The sequence below is a fragment of the Stegostoma tigrinum genome, chromosome 11 (genome assembly GCF_030684315.1).
Source record: "Stegostoma tigrinum isolate sSteTig4 chromosome 11, sSteTig4.hap1, whole genome shotgun sequence".
NCBI classification, from domain to species: Eukaryota; Metazoa; Chordata; class Chondrichthyes; order Orectolobiformes; family Stegostomatidae; genus Stegostoma; species Stegostoma tigrinum.
Window position 1 is genome coordinate 27,871,466 of NC_081364.1, and position 17,471 is coordinate 27,888,936.

The 17,471-nt window shown below is 39.6% G+C and overlaps 1 protein-coding gene across 1 annotated transcript in view; it reads right to left on the bottom strand.

Annotated features, from left to right (window-relative positions):
- Window positions 1-17,471, bottom strand: part of phf2 (PHD finger protein 2) — a 160,859-nt gene that overhangs the window by 86,956 nt on the left and 56,432 nt on the right. The window contains exons 2-4 of the mRNA XM_048547918.2: window positions 17,121-17,206; window positions 6,021-6,132; window positions 1,305-1,465 (exon numbers count right to left, since the gene is read on the bottom strand). Of these exons, the coding sequence (XP_048403875.1) occupies window positions 1,305-1,465; window positions 6,021-6,132; window positions 17,121-17,206 (359 nt within the window). The remainder of the gene's footprint in view (window positions 1-1,304; window positions 1,466-6,020; window positions 6,133-17,120; window positions 17,207-17,471) is intronic.

Below are 17,471 nucleotides of genomic sequence, written 5' to 3' on the forward strand. Positions count from 1 at the left end.
TCTCCTAGCCCTGTATGGTCTCTGTACTGCCTACCCACTTACTTAGGACACCTCGCCACATTCCCCATCAGCACTCACAGCTGTGCCACCCATTTTTGTCTCAATCTCTCCCCTTCTCTCATTTCAGAAGAAAACAGCCCTCACAAAGGCTGCAAAGAAGGGTGGTGGCCTGACAAATATTTGGCTCCTCCCCCATTTGAGGACAGAATCCTTACCCTGGCTGCCACGAATGACTTACTGATCATGCCCTTCACTTACGGTGCTAAGACCCTGCTGAGTCTCCCATGACTTGACTGAGGACTGCTGACGACCATGACAAGCTTCTGGCTCTGTGCCTGCAGGAGGTGGCAAGGCAAGACAGGAGGACTGTGAATCTAGTCACTCTGGCTTAGAGGGGAAAGCACAAAAAGACAAGGCAAGGCAAGGCAAAACAAGGATGCTGTGAGCATCCAGATAGTCTTAAAGTAAGTCAACACTAAGACAGGAAGTGAACAGCCCTGAGATGCAGTTTGGTCCAACCATTCCCTTTGTCCCTGAGCATTGGATTGGTAGCTGCTAGTGCGCTCCAAAGTACACTTTCAAGTGCAGAACCAACCTTTGGGGGGATCAGAGAGGTACCTTAAGGGTCCTGAGAAGCTGGCTGTTGTCGGAAGCCAGCAACCATAGATGGAGTGTGAGTGTGGTCGATGCTCTGGAGCATCCTTTGAGATGTTGTTGCTGCTGTCCAAGAAGGTGGTGCAGGGAAGCAACAGGTGAGCTGAAGTCCCCAGGTACCTGCTGTGATAGTTGATGATGTCTAGTTTCCTCACAACAGCTGCTAGGATAGGAAACTACATATTAATAAGGCACAATTTGCAGTTAATGAGGCCGATAACATGCAATAATTCTTGCTTACAGGCATCGCTCCATTCCCTACTGAGAATCTTATATTCACATCTGGAATTTAATTGAAAAACATGGCTATTGCTCCTGATATTGTGAAAGGCCTCACTGGACTTCTCACACAATTCTCCCACATTTCCACAACTCACATCATTCAGGGCCCTATAAGGTTCAGCCACTGCAATTGCAACTTGTACATATGCCAGATATAAAGCTATGTTTTGTTGTACAACAACTTTCATTATTCAACCTTGCAGAATAAGACTACTTTGCATAAAATACATGATAATTAAGTGGTGAAAATAAATAGAACAAAACATACTCTCAGCTGAGGGTACATTATGATGTAAAGAAAGGAAATTATTCTTTGCACTTTCTTCTCTTTCAGCATAACATAAGCTGATGATAAATCAAATACTTACCAACATAATTTTCAAGGTCACTAACAGAAAATGTAAGAGGTGGCAAACTTAATCCCAAACCGTCCTTCTTTGCAACTAAAATAGGTCCAGTAAAACCATTTTCTTCCAGAAATCTCAAGGATAGTTGAGTTCCAGTCAGCCTTTGAATAACCTCTTCCGCACTAAACAAATAAATAGATTTGCTTCAATTCAATAAAAGCTTTTGATAGAAATTGTTACTTCAACTACGCTCTCCATTTTTCTACAGCTTGTGTAAAGAACTAACGTGTGTGATTTGAATAGAGGTCCAGTTGTTTATAATTATGTTCTTTGCCATATTTTCACAATGAATATTCTGGTCAAAGTCCATGTAATAATCATAAAAAAGGCAAATTACGTACTATTAATCTTCATTTTTGAATTAAATCTTGGGCTGCACTAATTCATGGGATTACATGCCAATTGATCAAAGCAAACAAGGAAAAGCTATTCAGTATTTTGCAATGTCCTTAAATACTGCGGGCGTGATATGATAGCAGATTACCCACAAAATAACATCTACCCTAAATCAGCTTTAGAACAGTCGGCAAATAAAAACTCAAACTGATGAACATTTCAATGGAATAGAGAGGAGTAACAGAATGCATTTCATAGAATCATAGAGCCATTACAGTGCAGAAGGAAACTGTTCAGCCTTTCAACTCTATGCCAGTCCCTGTAGGAAAATCAAAAAAAAGAGGTCCGAGCACATTAGGAACACCACTATCTCCAGTCTGAAAAACAGCTATTTTTCACCATTTGCTGCTTTGTGTCCTAAAACCATTTTTGTAACCAAGCTGACACTGATTCTCCTAGTTCATGAGCCTAAATTCCGTTCTCCAGAATGTTACAAGGTATTTTGCTAAACACTTCCTTGAAATTCACAAAGACAACATCCACGTTCTCAGTTACATTCATCAAAAAGTTAAATTTTTATTTTTCTTCATTAAAGGGAATACGGACATTACTGACTCAGTATTTATTACCTGTCATTCATTCACGTTTTCTTTGTGTATACCAAAAGGATTGCAGACTGTAGTTAGTTCACATTTTTTCCAAGGTTCAGAGGGATGGAAAATGGTCAAAGAGTTCTTTTTATCAAATACCCAGACAACAGGAATGATGAAAGAATATTGGAACAATGAAGGAGAACTAGTCAAGTTAATGTGTCACTGCTTGCTAAAGATGTAAAGGATACTTAAGTAATCAACAATCAACTATATATTTAAATCTAACAGATTTCTTCTTCCCCCAAACCTGATGCAGGAAGAAAAAAAGCCATTAAGTCCTGATTCTTTATTTGGAAGGAGGTAAAAGAAGAGGTTTGCAAAAGCCCACCTTATCTGAAAAAAAGGATATCCACACATACATCATCTATTCTTCAAATGTCTTGATGTCAGGCATTTCAATCCCCAAATACTTAAATGAAAAGTTGGCATTTAGCAATCTGACTGGAAGGAAAAAAATTGTTCTTCTGATCATCAACTTACGTTCCCATTTATGACTTATACCTGCTTGCAATGTGACATTCTGGTATTTTGTTATCATTGAAATGTCAGGTAATGCAAAATATGTCAGTTGCTGATGATCAGAAAATCATCCTCAATGGGAAAAATGCCAATTTGGCTACAGCTGTGCCATGTTCTTGATGAAATCAGGTTCCACTTTGTTGAGTTAAATTGAATTTTAGTCGTGTACTTTATATTCTTAGCTTCAAAGTGGAAGAAACGATCAACAACTTTCTCATGGAAAGTTCAGCTTGCACAATGCGACTGTGTCAGAAAATTTGGCATATTCCACTGAACAGACAGTATCCTATGGCACAGCATTCTTCATGAAATAGTCAGTATACTGACCAAAGGATGAAACTACAGGCAGGATTTCAACCCCGCATGGATGCAAGCACCAAGGCAGTCAAAAATTCATGCATTGGTCAATATCTTGGGTTGCTGGCCTCATTTCCAACCACCTCCCTGCCCCCACCCCACCCAGGCCCTTTTCATGGAGGCAGGATTGGAGTCAGCAGAGTTAAACTAGCAGGTCATTAATAAAGGCTCATTAAAGATTATTTAAGCCAACTGTCAGACTTTTCCGGTCTGTCTGTAGACCAACCCCACCACATCAAGACGTAAGGATCTGGAAAATCACTGGGACAATGTATAAGACTTTGAAGTCACCCATGACTGAAAACAACAAACATGGGTCAGACAGCATCCATGGAGAGTCAGAAAGCTAACATTTTGAGTCTAGATGACTCTTCACCAGAGCCCAGAAGTCGCCCAATTTAATGGGTCTTGGCTCTTGCCGTAGGGGAGGCATGCTTTCTCTCTCTGTCTCTCTCTCTCTCTCTCTCACCAGACATGTTAAGTTCCTCTATACTTTGAATGATAGCCTTGAACCATTAGTAACTACAATATGAAAGCAGCTTCTATGAGCTGGAGGACCTCCCAATGTTTCTCTTGCATCAAGAGCCTGCCCAAAAATCTTGATCAGATTGGCCATTAATTAGATTCCCAGTTCAGGAAAGTCATTATAAAGTGACAGGTCCCCACGTTATGCAGAAGTGTGACCACCATTTGATTCCAACACTGAGGTCGTGATTGGGTACAGGGTCATTAATGTGCTATACCTTGGAGTCTGATTTAGTTAACTAATCCTGCAGAAGTGTCTTCTGCTGTAACCTCCTGACAACGCCACTTAAACCACAACAAAACAGGAAAAGACCAGAATAGTACATATGCAAAGATGGGAAATGCATCACTTATGCATAATAGAGGACCTAATTCACCAATCTGCCGGTATCAGTTTTTCATTGTCTTTGAAATTTTTCATTTTAAGTGACAAGCTAAGTTCCTCTGTGGTTGAATGATAGCCTTGAAAAGCTTGTAACTGCAAAGTGAAAAACACTTTTTATGCAAAACAATAAAGGATATAAGATGACTAAGTTATAGCAAGAAAGCTCTAAATAAAGAACAGTTGAAATATTAACAGTTGCTCGAATAATTTTCTCTGGTTTGCTTTGCTCAATGAAATGTTACATCTTCTTTCTCAGGTAGCAAGGTGGCAAACAATAAAACTGGAGTATCATCTTTATATAATTGCAAAATACTGAACTACTGAAAAATAATCTCTGTTTCTCTCCAAAGATGCTCTGACCTGACAAACATTTACAGCATTTTCTCTTTTCACTTCTTGTCTTTACACAATTATAAGCTTTTATTCACACAGAAATACATTGAATTCATGCACCTTCAAATCAAATCACCAGAATTTCAGTCAACTCATATATAGGAGCACAAGCGAATCCCCAGTTAATTCTTACTACATGAATACAAATAAGAAATCAATTAAAATTCATGTCCCTCACACTGTAGGTTGTTTCCATTAGTCACACTACTTCCATAACTGTGGTGCTTTTGGCAAGTAATCTAAGCAAAATCTTGAGATAAAAAACTAATACTGAGTTGAAACATTCTAATATACATCATATGCCTATCCACAAAATAACGACAAAGTTGTAAAAATAAAGGCAGGATTTGTTATAAGCAGACCATATTTCCAAAAATACACAGAATAAAAATGTGATTTTGGAGAGATTTTCACTGTATCACTCAATTTACATGCAGAATATGACATGTTATGGAATTTCAAGGGAGGCAGTAAAGAACACAGAACAATACTGCATGGGAACTGACCCTTTGGCTCTCCAACCCTGCGCTAACATATTTTGCCCTTCCATACCAAAACAGTCTTCACTTACAGGACTCATATCCCTCTATTCCTTTCCAATTCATGTGTTTGTCCAGGTGCTTTGTGAATGCTGCTATTGTGTCTGCTTCCCACCACCTCCTCTGCCAGCGCATTCCAGGCGCTCAGCACCCTTTGTGTGAAAAATGTGCCTCTTTTAAACCTGCCCCCAACCCGCACCTTGAAACTTTGTCACCTGGTAAGATTGATTATGTCAGCAAGTTCAGGAGATAATTAGATAAGTCATACTGAAACACTTGTTAAAACATTATACACATTATTGTGAGATATGATTTTCCTGGACATTTAGAACAGCAAATACCCACAGGGGTCTTTTCTGAATTTGTATATTCGAACTTCTGATAACTATGGATTCTGCAAAATTGAGTTTTGCCATTCAATGGTTAATAAAGTAAAACTGCAGAATAAAAGTAAATAAACTAACTTGCAATACATTCCAACTCATAACTGATGGATCCTTTTTGCTATTATTTTATCATGCTATATGAATTGCTGACAGTGTAAACGGAATTCTATAGAAAATCAGCATTCAGCTTTTGAAAAGTAAGTTTTATATATTAATTAACTTTACATTCATTTAAAACAAAATCTCGTTGAAAGAATTACATGGTTGATTAGATATTTCTCTTATTTTGCACTATACAAGTGCAAAAATATCTTATTCAACCAGAGTAAATATAGTTTGCTTAATTAACAACTTCAAATAAGATATCCAGAATAATTATGGCAATTTGCTTATTATGCATTACAAATTCAAAACAATTAATGAAGAGATAAATATATTTTGTAGCTATTAAATTTAACTTATTAAATGTCATTCAAATTTCTCAGATTAAATAATGGTAGATTCTCATAACAAATAAAAATTTAAACAATTTGTACATTCAGTAATTCCTCACAAGCAAATACCTCTCAAGGGACAATTCTTACCTGGGGAAGGTCCGGCTTCGGAGCTCTTTTATGAACACTTGGCTTCCATTCTGAACTGGTCGTGTAATATCCACAGTATGTATCGGCTCATACTTCTGCTTTTTCTTTTTCACTATAAAGTATAAAGAAGAAAATACGATGCTGAAAACAATGAATAAACTGTTACAGCAGTCAAACATTACCATTTAATTGGGATGTAACATGAAAAGAAAGCTCTAATGGGGACAAGAGTGTCAAAAGCTCAAGTGTTTTCAATAATTGTCATCCATGACCCTTAAATGTCCTCAAGTACTTTACAGTTGATAAAGTACTTTTGAAGTGTAGACTCTGTTTGTAACATAGGAAAGACAGCAGTAAATGTACACCTCTGCAAATCCACAAATAGCAACAAAATAAATAGCCAGAATATCTTTTTAAGCATTGGTCAAGCGATCAATGTCAGCCAGAACATCAGGATATCTCTCCACCTCTTATGTGACTCATGATTTTTTACATGTATATCAGAACTGAGACAGTCTCAGTTAGTATCTTATCTGAAAGACAGCAAATCCAAATTAAGTGAAGCACTCTCTCAAATAAAATGCCATCCTGGGTAATGAGGACAAACTGATAGCGTGGGTGTCGAGTCATGCCATTTTTGCTCCGAAGTGATAGTGAAACTGTTTAACAACAATAACAACTGTCTGAATGTCAGTTATTCTTCCTTTATTAAAGATAGTTATCCTTTAAATACCAAGGGTAAATCAAGTCAATCTAATAGAGGAATCACACTGAGTTCTTTTATTTCCCACAGATTGGAAAACAGCCAATGTGACGTCATTAAAAAATGAAGTAGACAAAAAGCAGGTAACTATAGGCCAGTTAGCTTAACTTCAGTAGTGGGGAAAATGCTTGAATCTATCATTAAGGAAGAAATAGCAAGCCATCTGGATATAAATTCTCCCATTGAGAACACCCAACATGGGTTCATGCAGGGTAGGTCATATTTAACTAATTTAGTGGAATTCTTTGAGGACATTATTTGCATGGTGAACAATGAGGAACCTGTGGATGGGGTGTATCTGAATTTCCAGATGACATTTGACAAGGTGCCACACAAAGGCTGCTACATAAGATAAAGTTGCACAGTATTACAGGTAATGTATTGACATGGATAGAGGATTGGTGGACTAATAAAAAACAAAGTAGTGGTAAATGGATGTTCTTCTGGTTGGCAGTCAGTGGCTAGAGGTGTGCCTCAGGGATCAGTGTTGGTACCGCAATTGTTTACAATTTACGTAGATGATTTGGAGTTGGGGACTAAGTGTGGTGTGTCAAAATTTGCAGATGACACTAAGGTGAGTGGTACAGCAAAGTGTGCAGAAGACACTGAAAGTCTGCAGAGAGATATCGATAGTCTAAGTGAGGAGGCAAAGGTCTGGCAGATGGAATACAATGTTGATAAGTCTGAGGTCATCTATTTCGGTAGGAATAACAGGAAAATGGACCATGTTTTAAATGGTAAAAAATTGCAGCACGCTGCTGTGCAGAGGGACTTCGGCGTCCTGGTGCATGAATCACTAAAAGTAGGATTTGAGGTGCAGCAGATAATTAAAAAGGCAAGTGGAATTTTGTCTGTCATTGCTAGAGGGGTGGAGTTTAAAAACAGGGGGGCCATGCTGCAGCTGTATAGAGTCCTGGTGAGGCTACACCTGGAGTACTATGTGCGGTTTTGGTCTCCTTATTTGAGAAGGGATAACTAGCACTGGAGAGGATGCAGAGGAGATTCACTTGGTTGATTCTAGAGTTCAGTGGGTTGGATTATGACGAGAGACTGAGTAGGCTGGGATTATACTGATTAGAATTCAGAAGGGAGATCTTTTAGAAACATATAAGATTATGAAGGGAATAGATAAGGTGGAGACTGGGAGGTTGTTTCCACTAGCAGGTGAAGCTAGGACTAGGGGTCATAGTCTCAAAATAAAAGGAAACAGATGTAGGACTGAGTTCAGGAGGAACTTCTTCACCCAAAACGTTGTCAATCTGTGGAATTCCCTGCCCAGTGAAGTGGCTGAAGCTACCTCATTGAATATTTTTAAGGCAAGGCTAGATAAATTTTTGAACAGTAAAGGAATTAAGGGTTATGGTGTGTGGGCAGGTGAGTGGGGCTGAGTCTCAAAAAGATCAGCCATGATCTTATTAAATGGCAGGGCATGCTTCAGGGGCCAGATGGCCTACTCCTGCTCCTAGTTCTTATGTCCTTATTTCAAGATGTCATCATCTGGTATCAAATCATTTCTGTTTTCCCACACACTTCATACATGGTGTGTAATTTTGTTTGGTATCCTATATATTTGCTCCCCCTGAGGTAATTCTGCTTCCACTCACTTTGCCTGAGACTGTGTAGCCCCTCTCCTTCTGTGTATGCTTACAATAACTTTGATGTTGAGAGTTTCCACTCAAGCTGATCCCAATTCACGAATGGAAGGTTTGCCAAAAGTAAGTGTGCCAAATTTCAGCATTTCTTTCTGGTCTTGTACATATAAACTATTATAGTCTAGTAAATAGATTATTTCATTATTGTGGGTGCTGCCTTACATAGTTCAATTTATACATATACTGAAGTAATACTCGTGCTTCAATTTTTTATTATGCAGAAAAAATGGCAAATCCTATGCATTTGAAATTCATTAACACTTACATTAAGAACTAGACTTTTTTTATCTGACCTTACGCTTAACTGTGTGGATGGCATCAATAGAACAAATGGATTTTAAGAAAGGACAATTTGAAACTATACAAACATTAAAGGACAATATGGAGAAGTGGTGAAACCAAACTATAGTCTGGGGCTTTGGATGACAGTGATGATAACCTTGTTGGTTTCATGATTCTTTAGCCTTATTTATCAAAATTGTGTGTGGAATGTACCAGGTAAGAACAATTTATTACAGATGTGACAGACAGAACAATAGATGATGAGACAAATAGTCTAAATAGTTGTGTTGTCCTTTGCAGGAGTAACAAGTAACAGCTTAGAAATTACAGCCTGCAATATTAGAACATATAAAGCTCATTCTGAGATAACAACTTTTAACAGCTTAATTAAACTGGGCACTTTTACCTTGATACCACAAACACCCATTTGCAGGCCTACATTTTAAGTAATACCCAAAACAGAACCAAACTGATTGACTGAGTCACAGACAAGTGTCTTTATACCAGGAAACCAAACTTTGAAGTCTTTCACTCAAAATGGGATCAAAGTTAGATCAAGGTTAAAAACATGTTTTCTTAATATAATATGTGCCATCCACATCCACAAATAAAGGTACTTCATAGTGAAACACAAGAAAATGGACCAGTTTTTTTCTTGAAATAAAGAACGTTTTTGCTAATGTCCAATCCCAGAAAGGAAGTGATTCTACAAAACTAGAATTTGTGACTAGAACGAATAAAATTCTACAAAGAAAACCAAGTGATACCAAGTTGAATACTGCAAAATAAAAGGTACTGGCCTCCACCAACCCCGAAATTGAACTTTGACGATTTTACAATTCCTGCATGCTTCTCCCATTTAATAAAAAGTTAAGAAATCATGAAATATGTACCAACTATTATACAACAATCATGACTTAAAAATATGAGCTTTAACAGAGTCAATGTGAAATTGTTCAAGTTGTTTATGCAGGTGGAAAAAAACATACAACTCACTTGGTTCGCATGTGTTTCACTTGTTGTTGGTCATACATTTAATTCTGTACAGGAAACAGTTATGTGTAATGATTTATGGCTCATCAGCTAAAGGATAACTCTCCAACAAAAGCAGAATTGAACAATTATCTGATCAACCCACACAAACCTTACCAGCTGTACAATTAATATCAGTAGAAACAAAAAATAACAATTTCCATGGCATAGTTGTTTAAAAAAAAGTAATCATCACAGGTGGTCTTTTTCTGCACAGTCTTGATATGAAACTAATCTTTTATTAGTACTGTGTTTGTATTATTTGAGATGTATGTATGTTGAACTCGAATGGTGTAATGACAAAAATAGAAGATATATTTCTGAAAGCATACAATTTAAAATGTTTTTTGTTTATTGCATAATTCAATATTCAGCTAATTTAATAACTTCAGTTTATATTCCCATGACTGTGACCTGCCAACGTCCAGCCTCCTAAAGCCGTCTTTGTACCTTTACTCTTTCCTCCAGGATCCTTCCAGTTACTGGGCCCTGCTGAAGACAACTGAATAAATAGTAAGAGATAGTAGGAACTGCCAATGCTGGAGTCAGAGATAACAAGGTGTCTAACTGGAGGAACACAGCAGGTCAGGCAGCATCAGAGGAGCAGAAAAGCAGACATTTCGGGTCTGGACGCTTCTTCAGAAATGGGGAGGGGAGTGGGGCTCTGAAATAAATAGAGAGGGGTTGGACAGCGATAGAAGGTGGAAAGTGGAGCAGATAGGTGGGAGAGAAGGAGGACGAGTCAAGGAGGCAGGGGTGAAGCTAGCAAAGATGAGTGTAGGTAGGAAATTGGGATGGGGGTTGGTCAGTGAGGAGGGAGGGGCAGATAGGTGGCAGATAGAGTCGCGAACCACTTCAACTACCCCCCCCCAACTCACTGGATGGCAGGTCCATCCTAGCTCTCCTCCAGTGTCACAACAATGCCACCTGGAAACTGGAGGAACTGCACCTCATATTCCACCTCTGAACCTTACAACCCAATGGTTTCAATGTGGACTTTACTAGCTTCAAAATCTCCCCACCCCTGATCTCATCCCAAGACCAGACCCCCTCTTCTCATCCCCGCCTCCTTGACCTGTTCATCTTCTCTCCCATCTATCTGTTCCTCCCACCTCACTGATCAAGCGCCACCTCCACTTCCTACCTACACTTACCATTACTAGATTCATCCCTGCCTCCTTGACCTGTCCATCTTCTCTCCCACCTATAAGTTCTACTAACCACCTTCTATCACCAACCCTCCACGCTCTATTTATTTCAGAGCCCCCTTCCCCTCCCCCGTTTCTGAAGAAGGTTCCAGACTCGAAACGTCACCTTTCTACTCCTCTGATGCTGTGTGGCCTGCTGTGTTCCTCCAGCTCGACACCTTGTTACCAATAGATAGTAATCCTGCTATGTGTGCATTCTCATGTACTCCATCCTTCTCAAACAATGGGTCTTTAAAGCAGAGAGTTATTGCTGTCTCCCTGTCAATAATGATACGTTACATTTTATCAACCAAAAGGTCCTTTTCTAGTTTTGTAATTGGTTTATCCAAAGTTTGGCTTCCACAGTATGCTAGGGGGATGTTTCTGATATATTTAATTTACACCAGCGAAAAGGTCTTCTCATATCTGCAAAAATCAATTCAGGCTTGTGCACCCTAACAATACTAGAAACAAATAGCTTGACTGTTGTTGAATGTAGGTGCAACCTTACCTAATAAATGGAAAATGAACACTTATTACTATGCCGTGCAAGATACTTGATGCACATCATGAAATTCAACACCTCTTCACTACCATCTAATGAAGTCACTAGAATGCCAGTTTTCCAATATCACAAAATTTACAACACATTAAACCACTGGTTTCAAAAGGAGGCTGTATAAATTAAAGCAATGGTGCATTCAGATACAAGGTTTCTGGATTCACCATCAAAAGGGTTGACTTCCAGATGATTCTTTTGGAAATGTTGAAAATTATCAGAAATCTTCCTTCAAGCTTAGACAGGCTGTAACAGATATAACTGTTGCATTTGTAACAGTGGAACATTATCAGATGTGAGATCTCCCCAAAGTTCTTGTCTGTGTTAGAATCTTTACCCTAAAGTGTTAAATGTTTTTCTATGCTTTCAAAAGGTAGGCATTCTTGAGGTATATTATTTAAATTAAAGTTAATCTTCATTTAAAAGAATTTAAGCAGATTGAACAGTTCAGAGATCAAACATTCACTTTCCTTTCAAAATTATTCCACGCTTCTTCATGCCTAGTCAGCCAATGGGAAACTCTCAGAATTTCTCAGCTGCCAGCAAAATTTTGAGTTTTCCAGTCTGGTATCATGAGGAGGACAGTTTCTGGAATAACATGCCTCCTAGAAAAAGACCGTAGTAGAGAAGTACTAGAAATTATTTAAATATATAAATTGTAAAAGTTAACGAAATAAGTAGTAATGGCTGGACAGGTGATGTGCTGTAGCTGTATGATGTGGGAGCCGGCTGATCCCATTGTGAACGGCAGCGACCACATCAGCAGCAAGTGTTGGTTGCTGGAAGAACTCCAGATCAGAGTAAATAATCTGGAATCTGAGCTTCAAATTTTGCGGCACATCCGGGAGGGGGAGAGTTATCTGGACACTTTGTTTCAGGAGGCAGTCACACCTGGTAGATTAAGTAATTCAAATTCAATAAGTGTTCAGAGACAACAGGGTGTGACTGTAAGTGAGGCAGGTAGTGGGATTCAGAGTTCAGGAGTGCAGGAGCCTCAGCCCTTGACCTTGACCAACAGGTATGAGATTCTTGCTTCCTGTATGGATGAGGGAAAGGGCTGTGGACAGGATGAGCCAGCTGACCACGGCACCGTGGTGCAGAAAGCCATTCGTGGGGGGTAGGAGCAAAAAGACAGGTAGTTGTTATATGGGATTCTATAATTAGTGGGACAGATAGTATCCTATGCAAGCTGGATCAGGAGTCCCGCATGGTGTGTTGCCTGCCCGGTGCCAGGGTGCAGGACATCTCCGGCCAGCTTGAAAGGATATTGGAGCGGGAGGATCCAGTTGTTGCGGTCCACGTTGGGACTAACAACATAGGCAAAGCTAGGGTAGAGGACCTGTTCAGGGATTATGAAGCACTAGGAAAGAAACTGAAGTGCAGTTCCTCAAGGGTCATAATCGCCGGATTACTGCCTGAACCACGCGTCAATTGGCATAGGGATAAGAAAATTAGGGAAGTAAACACATGGCTAAGGGATTGGTGTGGGAAAGCGGGATTCCATTTCATGGGGCATCGGCATCAGTTTTGGAACCAGGGGGATCTGTACCGTTGGGACGGTCTCCACCTGAACCGATCTGGAACCAGTGTTCGAGCAAAAAGGATAAATAGGGTGGTCAGTAGGACTTTAAACTTCTGAGTTGAGAGGAAGGGAAAGCGAAAGTGACAGGGAGTATGCAGTTAAATGGAAAGATAAGCAGCAGGATAGCATGTGTACAGGTGGGTTTAAGCTCGAGGCAGACTAGGAATACAGCAAAAAGGAAGGATAGCTTAAGTCATCTTAGGATTTCCAATATTCTAATAATGATAAGAAAGTTAGCATTAAGGCACTTTACCTAAATGCTTGTAGTATTCGAAACAAAATAGATGAATTAACAGTACAAATCCTCTTGAATGATTATGATGTGGTAGGCATCACAGAGACATGGTTGCAGGGAGTTAAGGACTGGCAGTTAAACATCCAAGGATTTACAACTTATCGAAAAGACAGGGAGGTGGACAGAGGTGGGTGGGGTTGCCTTGTTAGTTCCGAATGAAATTAAATCTACGGCACTTAATGACATAGGGTCAGAGGATGTGAAGTCTGTGTGGGTGGAGTCAAGGAACCACAAAGGCTAAAAAAACTATAATGGGAGTTATGTACAGACCTCCCAACAGTGATCAGGACCAGGGGCCCAAGATGCACTGGGAAATAGATAGGGCCTGTCAGAAAGGCAACGTCATGGTGATCATGGGGGACTTCAATACGCAGGAGGACTGGGTGAATAATGTTGCCGGTGGATTCGAAGAAAGGGAATTCATGGAATGTTTACAGGATGGCTTTTTGGAACAGGCTGTGATGGAGCCCACAAGGGAGCAGGCTATTCTGGACTTAGTGCTGTAATGTAATGAGCCAGATTTTATAAAAGATCTTAAAGTAAGGGAAAACTTAGGAGGCAGCGATCATAATATGGTAGAGTTCAGTCTGCAGTTTGAAAGAGAGAAGGCAAAATCGGATGTAACGGTGTTACAGTTAAATAAAGGTAATTACAGGGGCATGAGAGAGGAATTGACGAAAATCGACTGGAAGCAGAGCCTAGCGGGGAAGACAGTACAGCAACAATGGCAGGAGTGTCTGGGTATAATTGAGGACACAGTACAGAGGTTCATCCCAAAGAAAAGAAAGATTATCCGGGGTGGGATTAGATAGCCATGGCTGACAAAGGAAGTCAGGAAATGTATCAAAGAAAGCAACAGCCTATAAAGTGGCCAAGAGCACTGGGAAATCAGAAGATTAGGAAGGCTACAAAAACAAACAGAGGATAACAAAGAGAGCAATAAGGAAGGAGAGGATCAAATATGAAGGTAGGCTAGCTAGTAATATTAGAAATGATAGTAAAAGTTTCTTTCAATGCATAAGAAACAAACGAGAGGCAAAAGTAGATATTGGGCCGCTCCAAATTGATGCTGGAACGCTAGTGATGGGAGATAAGGAAATAGCTGAAGAACTTAATAAGTACTTTGCGTCAGTCTTCACAGTGGAAGACATGAGTAGTATCCCAACAATTAAGGAGAGTCAGGGGGTAAAGTTGATTACGGCAGGCATTACAAAAGAGAAAGTGCTAGAAAAGCTAAAAGGTCTAAAAATGGATCAATCTCCTGGCCCCGATGGGCTACATCCTAGAGTTCTGAGGGAGGTGGCTGAGGAAATAGCGGAGGCTTTGGTTGTGATCTTTCAAAAGTCACTGGAGTCTGGGAAAGTCCCAGATGTTTGGAGAATTGCTGTTGTAGCCCCCTTGTTTAAGAAAGGATCAAGACAAAAGATGGAAAATTATAGGCCAATTAGCCTAACCTCCGTTTTTTGTAAAATTCTAGAATCCATTGCTATGGATGAGATTTCTAAATTCCTGGAAGTGCAGGGTTGGGTTAGAACAAGTCAGCATGGATTTAGTAAGGGGAGGTCGTGTCTGACAAACCTGTTAGAATTCTTTGAAGAGGTAACAAGTAGGTTAGACCAGGGAAACCCAGTGGATGTTACCTATCTAGACTTCCAAAAGGCTTTTGATAAGGTGCCTCACGTAGGCTGCTGAGTAAGGTGAGGGCCCATGGTGTTCCAGGTGAGTTACTGGCTTGGATTGAGGATTGGCTGTCTGACAGAAGGCAGAGAGTTGGGATAAAAGGCTCTTTTTCGGAATGGCAACCGTGGTGGTGTCCCGCAGGGTTCAGTGTTGGGGCCGCAGCTGTTCACTTTATATATTAATGATCTGGATGAAGGGATTGGGGGCATTCTGGTGAAGTTTGCCGATGATATGAAGATAGATGGACAGGTAGGTAGTACTGAGGAGGTGGGGAGCCTGCAGAAAGATTTAGACAGTTTAGGAGAGTGGTCCAGGAAATGGCTGATGAAATTCAATGTGAGCAAATGCGAGGTTTTGCACTTTGGAAAAAAGAATACAGGCATGGACTATTTTCTAAACGGTGAGAAAATTCGTAAAGCAGAAGTAAAAAGGGATTTGGGAGTGTTGGTCCAGGATTCTCTAAAGGTTAACTTGCAGGTAGAGTCCGTGATTAAGAAAGTGAATGTAATGTTGTCGTTTATCTCAAGAGGGTTGGAATATAAAAGCAGAGATGTGCTTCTGAGACTTTATATAGCTCTAGTTAGGCTCCATTTAAGAATACTGTGTCCAATTTTGGGCCCCACACCTCAGGAAGGACATAATGGTGCTGGAGCGTGTCCAGCGGAGATTCACACTGATGATACCTGGAATGGGAGGTTTAACATACAATGAATGGCTGAGGATCCTGGAATTGTACTCATTAGAGTTTAGAAGGTTGAGGGGAGATCTAATAGAAAATTACAAGATAATGTATGGCTTAGAAAGGGTGGACGCTGGGAAGTTGTTTCCTTTGGGGGGGGAGACTAGGGCTCGTGGGCACAGCCTTAGAATTAGAGGGGGTAAATTTAAAATGGAAATGAGGAGACGTTTCTTCACCCAGAGAGTGGTGGGCCTGTGGAATTCATTGCCACGGAGCGCAGTGAAGGCCGGGACTTTAAATGTCTTCAAGGTAGAGACTGATAAATTCTTGATCTCACAAGGAATTAAGGGCTATGGGGAGAGTGCAGGGAAGTGGAGTTGAAATGCCCATCAGCCATGCTTAAATGGCAGAGCGTACTCGATGGGCCGAAAGGCCTTACTTCCACTCCTATGTCTTATGGCCTTATGGTGGAAAGTCAATGAGCAAACAACCGAATTGGTGGAGCCAGACAGAAGAATAAAAATTCGCAATTTCGTTTCTAGTTCAATATCTTCCTCTGTTGGTTGCTATATCGATCTGTTGGATGACGTCAATTCCAGGAATAGAAATAGTCCTCTAATATTTCTAATACAGTTTAAGTTCATTCTGTAAAAAGAATGTGAAATTTTACAAAGAAGTCAAGATGGTAAATAGGTCCAACATTCAATCTCTGATTTTGACTGTTTCAGCTAGGTTGGGATAAAATTGCAAAATTTAACCTTAGCATTATGAGATTCCCATGACAGAACAGATGAGAACAGTAAGAAGAATAAAAGCTTGATATTGTTGATGGATTACAGGCTAGTTATGCACCATGCTAAAGTTTTACCCCTCCATTTTCTAGAAATAGAGGTGATACCTGTACCAGGGCTTGTGATAGGGATCGGAAATGGTGATTACTTTTATAAAATTATGGGTACCAAAGAAAAAAAGGAGAAAGATATTAGTGTGTGAATGGCAGCACTGTTTCTATTTTAATGGAGGATCAAAGGCAATGAAATTGGAATTCATAAAGTTAAGTGGTAACAGTGCAATCATCCTTTCCTTAAAAATTTCGCTTAAACATATGTAGTTTCATATCAAAGGAACAAATTACTCCAAAATGACTGATACCTTTTGATTCAAAATCATGACTCCAGAATCATACAAAAACTCTGAGACAAAATAGTCAAATTACTTTTAAAGTTAACTTTTCAAAGCCTACCTATCAAGCTGGGGAAATGTTCCAAATTTTTTTACATAGCGTTGCAGCAAACATTGATTGAAAGGCGATATGGCTTGTTACACAAATGTAAGAGAATATGTTGATCATACTTATATTTTCTAACAAAATCCAGTTGCACAACTTACTCGTAGACTGGCCGTGAGTCTTTTCACAGTTTGGACAGTGATAGATATCAATATCTGGTGCTTCATCCTCTTCAACGCCAACACAGCTGTAATCATTCCAAATATAAAGCATGTTACATTTATGAAAAGCTGCATTTATTTTGAAACAATTATTTATGAATGACTTGGCTTTTGCAGTGTTTGGTTCTATCTAACCTATACAAAGAGACAATTTTAAATCATGCAGATTAACAACAATGATAACAATAAAGGTTCACCACAATTGAAAGAGCTGGATAGATCATGACACATATGGATCTCTGCAAAGTTAAATCCAGTCCCATGAGGTGGTAGATGTATATTGCAGACTTT